General features: G+C 40.1%; 1 protein-coding gene and 1 long non-coding RNA gene across 8 annotated transcripts in view; one reads left to right on the top strand and one right to left on the bottom strand.

Moving 5' to 3' along the window:
* LOC148678206 (uncharacterized) overlaps positions 1-7,186 on the bottom strand; it is a 33,332-nt gene that overhangs the window by 10,498 nt on the left and 15,648 nt on the right. Inside the window, exon 3 of the long non-coding RNA XR_015936924.1 lies at positions 6,519-6,640. This is a non-coding gene — a long non-coding RNA (uncharacterized LOC148678206). The remainder of the gene's footprint in view (positions 1-6,518; positions 6,641-7,186) is intronic.
* Positions 856-7,186, top strand: part of LOC148678205 (uncharacterized) — a 62,967-nt gene continuing 56,636 nt past the window's right edge. For 5 of the 7 annotated variants that reach the window (XR_015936898.1, XM_088632372.1, XM_088632398.1 and 2 more), the window contains exons 1-2: positions 856-1,853; positions 6,557-6,651. Coding sequence is in view for 6 of the 7 variants with exons in the window: in XM_088632372.1 (XP_088488498.1) it covers positions 1,741-1,853; positions 6,557-6,651 (208 nt within the window). In the remaining variant the exon portion in view is untranslated. The remainder of the gene's footprint in view (positions 1,854-6,556; positions 6,652-7,186) is intronic. The other 2 variants (XM_088632381.1, XM_088632389.1) reach the window with 2 other exon arrangements.

Below are 7,186 nucleotides of genomic sequence, written 5' to 3'. Positions count from 1 at the left end.
AAGTGATGGACCCTTGACTCGATCCACCAATCACGTGGTTTAGCATTAGAATAGTGCATCATGTTAATCGATGTAATTCAACTGGCGTTTTTGGCTCTTTTTGCACATTTTGGAGAGAAAGTGCCTAGAGCCTATGAACACCAAAATCCAGCCCTGACTGTCCCTAGTGCATAGGCTGCAAGGGATGAAAAGCTGGAAAAAGCTATTTACATAAATTTCAAAATATACACATATACCGAATAACTGCCTACTACGGTAATGTGTAGAACATGTAGCATTAAAACCTACTATGCACCCTACTATGCACAGAAAGAATGAGGAGAAAAATTATCTGAGAAGTGATTTCAACTTTCAAAACGACGGTTTGTTGTTAGCAACGCTTCTGAGCCCCCGGCGAAAAAACAAACATTGAAAAACTATCCAATATCATCTAGAAATGAACTTTATCAATGGTTGTTTTCATTGTGAATCTTACAAATAAAATATTTTAAAAAATGAATCTAGAAACAATATTGGGAAAAGGCTTTAAAAGCGAAAGTTGCAAAGAGTCAATCATCTGTAACGTAGAGCCTTGTGTGAGTGAAATAAAATAATGAGTTCTTCTAAAAAATAAGCTGGTTTACCCTGAGTCTGCCTCACAGTCCCTGCAGTCTGAGTGAACCGTGAGTCCGGAGCGGAGCGGGTGTCCGCGCTGCGTGTGACCTGAGAGCTGTCTGGGTGACAGCACCGCTCAGGAATGTAAACACTGCAGGGGAATGGCTCCCTCTAGCGGCGCAGGCCTATGCCTTGACTCCGCTCCCTTCCCTTTACACTAGTATTTCACAGACAGCGAGTCTCAGCCAGCCAGCACTATGAACAAACCTCACTCACCTCATAGCCCCGACAGATAAGAGCTGAAGCTGACGTGTTAGGAAAGCACAGATGAAACGCACAACAAAGTATTTCCAAACAGACTGGGTGCTTCCCACACAATAACAACAACAATACCAATAATCATAAACATTGTCCCAAAAGTTACTTTTTGTAAAAATTCTATTGTGCTTAAAATGACTCAGGAGAGGGATGGAGTCCCGAGGGCTTCAGGAATCCGGCCTCCAGTTGCGGGACACTCATGCGGCGAACCAAGGGCCGAGCGCAGGAGTGAGTGAGGCCTTGGGGCAGAGAGGGCAGGAAGGTTGGAGCTGCCGGGGGCAGTGGGCAGGGGGAGTCTGCGGTAGGTCGAGGGAATGTAAACAGCCCGCTGGAGGCAAAGCATTTCCGTCCGAGTCTGCGGCAGAGGAAGCCAGCCCGAGGAGTCCTGTTCTAATCAGATCTGGAGGCTCCAGTTTCCGCAGCGACTGGGGCTGCAGACTGTCCCGCAGCGAGAGCGGGTAAGGAGGCACTGGGCTGTTTGCAGCAACCGCGCTGACACTGACAGCTTCTCCTCATACAGACGACCGGTGCACCCTAGTGCACCAAACAGCCCTTCTGTGGGGTTACAGTCATCACGAAGGAAGTGTAGGATATCGTTGGGGGGAAACGCAGGGACGCGTGTGTGCTGTGCCCGTAAGGCTGCCGAAGAGGGGATGAGGAAACACAACCGAAGCGCAAAAGGTGTTCTGTACTGCTCTCCCAAATCGTGTCTGATGGTCGCTGGCAACTCTTCATTCAGCTGGGACCTCGACTAGAATGACAGCGGGACGGTGATCTGACACAGAGAACAGCAGAGGGGCAAGAGAGGACAGGGGCTCCGGCTGCGCTATGCATGCCCTGCGGTGTCTGTGTCTGTGCGTGCTGCTGTCCCGAGCGGACTGTCGAGTCCTGCCCAGTGCGCGGAGGAGAGGACAGAGACCGTACTCTCCGCTGCTGCTCAGGTGAGATAGGCACACTCAGTCGCTCATCTGTGGTACAGCTCGGCTGCACTGCAGAGGGTCTGTTTTCTGTTAGTAGCACTAAGTGGCAACACAGTGGGTGCAGAAACAGCCGACTTCATTTACACGGCGTCTGAAATACCCCAGAAAGAAAGGCAATGAAAAAAACGTTTAAGGGAATTAAAAGAATGCACCATTAATGTGTTTAAAATATCCCGAATGCTTTCTACATGACAACTAACAATTCACGTCTTTACTTTTGAGCGAGTTGCTCAAGGAATAACCGAATTTGAAAGTCCACATGTTGATTTCCGTTAATTAGTTTTTTCCTACACATCACAAAGTACTTTTTATTAGTCTAAAGTTGTACATACTGTAACGATTAGAAGGAATATGTGTGATGTCATAAGTGATGTGGAATAGAGGTCAGGTTTCTGGCTTTTAGGTTGTGGAATTAATTGTATGTACTTTACAATGAAGATATTACAGTATGTCCTCGGGTACGTCACTCATATTAATTTAAGTAAAATGCACTATAGTACAAATGAGCATAAACGTAAGTTACTTTAAATACAAGTATGTTGTGTTACAGTAAATGTACAGTATTATGTATTGTGTTACGTCCTTAATCTGACTTAAAGCAATTTTCCCATCTGGGACAACAAAAGGAAGTATGTAAGGCAAGTTAACAGCGAAATGATTTTCTGTACCAAACTGTAAAAAGGTGATTTTGGGTGAGAATGCTTTCTGCTTCTGTGCACCAAGACTCTGGAATCTCTGATTTGCTGCACAAGGAATTGTGACTCCAGTGGCACCTAAAGTTTAACCTGGAAACCTGTTTGGATTTATTGTTGTCGACTGGATGTTAGCTTTATTGTTTTTCCTTTTTTCTATTGAATTTTTTTGTCTTTAGAGATGTCTTCCAAAGTGCTTTATTAAGTATATTTTACTGTATTAGTAATAATGCAATTAATCCAGCATTGAGAAAGATGTGAAAGATGAGTGTGATATTTGTCCACAATACATTTATCAATATTAATAGCTTTCAGTGAAATGGTTTAAATGGAAATAAATAATACTGACCTAACAAAATGTGAATTTTTCACAGAAAAGCTTTGGGGTGCTGATTCTCTACAATCCACTGTAAATGTATTGTTAGTAGTTCAAGTAGGTATCTGCGTCAGCATGCGTCGGCTGCAAAGGAACAAATAAAAGTTTATTTCATACTGAAAAAAGAAGAAAAGAAACACAACAGCCATGGAGCCTTTTTTAGCCGGAAGTTTGATTTTTCTTTTCTTCTCTTTTCTGCATGGAATACACTTTTACTTGTATAATTTTATTGTTATGCTGCTTCATGTTTAAAATCGGAATTGGAAAGGAAAATAGAAAAACTTACAGATAGCCCAAAGGCAGGGCCAGCACTGGTGTAATGATTTTGCTCTTCACTGTACTGTGGAATAACCAGCAGATTTTGGACAAGCTACAGATGTGCTGATGCATAATGGGGTAGGCGCATAAAAAAGAATGAGAGAACTCCGATGTCTTACACTGCTGATAAAAGTCTCCTTGGTAATTTCAAGATTTTTGTCTTGAAATTCAGAATCCTATCTAAGTGAATTTAACAACTCTAGATGTTTCTGATAATCTGAGAAGAAAACTCTCCTCCACAAGTTATCTTAACTCTAACCCCAAACCTAACCTATACTATGAAAGTATTGTAATGCTGTTACCACCTGTATAATTCTGGTCACCACTTACAGAGAATATACTGTACAATAATGTTGCTGTGGAATCAGTCCAGAGAAGAGCAACACTAACATACACTAACAGGCTGAAGCTTTTTAGTCACGTTACAATGAGGGGACATAATAAAATTACTCAAAATTCTCAAAGACAAAGACAAAGTCAGCATTGTGGTTCTTCTGCATGGCTAAAAACAAGAGAAGACCATTTGGCCCATCTGGTCTGTTTCATAGATAGTAGCCGTTTAATCTAAGGACCTCATCCATCTGATTCTTGAAGGAAACCATAGTATTGGCTTTAATAATGTGGCTGGCTAGCCTGTGCCATATACTCATACCCTACAGTGTTTGTGTTATGTATTTGGATTGTATGTTTAATCATGTTTTCTTCTTCTTTTAATTAGACTTTCACAAAGATCTAATTATATTTTATTATAACGATTATATTACGTTGTTACAGACTAGGGAAGGTCAGACAAATAGAGCGAGGGGAATAAAATAATTAAAAGAAATTGGAATATTAAAGGTATAACTGAGTGATAAGTTAAATTTGAGGCTCATGAGTTCTGGCATGTGAGTTCTGGTGATAAAGTAGTAAATCAAAGGCAGAAGTGATCAGACATTTATTAACAGCTACACAACTAAATGACACAAAATGTTACACACATTAGCCATTACTCTATTTACAAAATGAGGCCTGCATTCTACAGACACAGAAACCCCAGAAGCTAACACTGTAAGCTGACCAAATAAAAGTATACAGCCGAGCACTAAATCTCCCTTTCTTTAACTTTAATGCCTAAAAGTGATTGGGAATTCAAACCCCCTTTTCTACAGATGCATCACCAAATGAGAGAATGTCTTTAGCCTGAGGATTCCACAATAAAGAAAATCAGAATTTCCTAATAATAAGTAGAACAGCAAACTCTCTAAACAAGTTTCAAATTATTATCCTGATCAGATCAAGGTCCTCTCACCTCGCACAAACGTACAGCAAGAGACAGGTGATGGTATTTTTTCTGTCTCTTTCTTGTCTCCTCCCTGTCTTTTTTTTATGTTCCAGGACATCTTCTAGATCTAGCTGCCAGACTGATAACATAACAGTTTCTTTGATTTCTACTTGATTGACAGGTAGATACACAAAGGAATACCTTGGCCTGTGAAAAGCTTAGAAAAATGACTAATGGAAAAAAAGATGGAAATGTAACATGGAAATCTGAATATTTTTTGTACATCACAGATGATATTGATGAATTGTATTTCTGTGTAGACTGTGTGTGAGAGAGAGAAAGCCCAGAAAGATTCAGCATTTCCGTTTCAGCATCCCTGTAAATTTTAGCAATACTTAGAAGTCTTTTCTTTGTTTGCTAATTCAGATCATGTATGCCATTTTCTTTGTTTTTCCAAGCAATGGAAGTGAAAAGGTGCCACAAAATAGTTTTTTACTTTTATTGCTGTGGGCAGGGATGTCCGCTCTCTCTGTTGAAGTGCATCTGGGCCGGTTGCACACATTTATAGCTCACTGCTGGATTAAGCTACAGACAACATCAAGATTATCACTGGTCAGCTGTATATACAGTAGTACCTCCACTAAAACTTTAATGGCTAGATTTCACTGAGTGAAAGCTAGTTCATCCATTGGAGCAGCAACACAAACAGCTATTTTATCACAGCTTTCGTCAAACTTGCTAGGACTGTGGTCACAGAAAATATAGCCCAACATCAGGATTGTGCATTTTGAAAATTCAGTTTCAATTACAGTTTCACAGTAAGAATGCAGGGTATTTGATATTTCATCAAGTCTTTGTTTTTTTAATATTTTCACTGTAAAAAGGCAAACACACAGTATCTGTTCATTATGTTGATAACATCATGTATACTGCCCCATCAGGAAAATGGTTTTATATGTAAGGATCACCTTACCAGATTAGAATTTGTAATACACAGTCTTGAAGTAGAGGTTGTATTGTTTCTTGTGATATAGGGTTTTCTGCTGCTCTTTGATTTGGCTGAGAAGACTTAATGAAAGTGAATTCTTGCATTCAGTGCTCTCTCAATAATATGTACATTTTTTAAATTCAAGTTTTGCTGCTGTAAAAAACAAATTCAATACAAGCAAATACAAAGCAGATGGAATTAGAGGACATGGGAAATCACTTGCCGTGTGATGCCTTGTGATACTTTGTGTAGTGATTATAAAATACATTTTGTATGATGATGTAATACACGAGACAGAATTAGAGGTTATTTACAAGTGGGAAAATATCATCAGTCCCTGGTCAACTACCAATAGGCTGGATGGGCTTTTCTTATGCTCTTATTTAATATGTAATCAAATTGCATTTTATCAGTACTGTCTATTGCAATATTCCAATTTATTTGGGAAAAAATGAAATCTCTCACTTACAGTATATAGTGTCACCTTTGCTATATACTGTATTTTCTAGTTTGCATCAAACAGTGAGCTACATAGGCCCATATCTGCATTAGGTGGTCTCTGCTTACACTTCCAGGTTACAGATTATTTTTGAGGTGTAGTCTCACCCATTTTGTCCTTTTTTATTTTAATTAATAACATGACTTCTACACACTGTCTACCTGTAGCCTTGCACTCAGCTGTTGTTGGTTCAAATTGCTCCTGAAGAAATGTAAAACAGTGATGAAAATAAACTTTTGTAATTCTTTCAATCCTACAGGTGACCAGACATAAGTTCCTGAAGTAATAGTTTAAAAAAGAATTGAGAAAAACGAACTAAAAGGGTGTACAAATGATACAATCATTTTAAATGTCATTTTAAATTAAATTTTAAATGACCATGTTTCAGTCTTCTGTCAGACATTTTATTTCCCTCACAAATCTACATAGGCTGCATTTAGTGTGTTTACCTCCTGTCTAAGTCCCTCTCAATATCATACCAATGCTTACCTTGGTCCCCAATGTCTCTTTCCACCTTCACTCTTCAGGCATCGCTCAGGGCCCCACGTGTGTCACTCTGGAGGGAGCACTGTGTGCTGTCCTGGGTGGGCACCATCGACTGTGAGTGGCCTCTGTGTGAAACGTAAGTAATATTGTCTTCTCTCAATCCTGTCTGTCCATAGTGACAATAAAATCAAGCAGCAATGAGGTGCAAAAGCAGGGTACACAGGTGGTATGGGAGAAAACTGACAAACCAGGGCTGGGCCAAAAGCCCTTCATAACTGCAATGATAACTCATGGAACAGAAGGAAGCTAGCGGGAACAAGGTTTGACGAAACCTGAGACCTATTGAGTTTTCCACACTGGAGATCAACAAACTAAAGGAAATTTTAAAATATGATGGAACTGCTCTGTAAGGAGGGATATGCTATCCTGCATCACCAGTCAGATGAGGGAGTGAAAAATAATTTCAGAAATTGATTTGTATGACAACACAAATGGGACTTGGCAGTTTGACTATGCTCAGCTTGAGTAGATACCTGCAGCAAACAGGCCTGTGATGGAACCTAAGAACATCAGAGTGGCAGTTACTGAGAGTAGGCCCTTTGGCCCATCTAATCTACTGGACTGGTGTTGGCTATAGTCTTCATGATAAAAGCTAGGTATAATCAGAAAGG

The sequence above is a fragment of the Lepisosteus platostomus genome, chromosome 1, assembly GCF_059453375.1.
Source record: "Lepisosteus platostomus isolate fLepPlt1 chromosome 1, fLepPlt1.hap1, whole genome shotgun sequence".
Lineage (NCBI taxonomy): Eukaryota > Metazoa > Chordata > Actinopteri > Semionotiformes > Lepisosteidae > Lepisosteus > Lepisosteus platostomus.
This window is presented reverse-complemented; position numbering and strand designations above follow the sequence as displayed.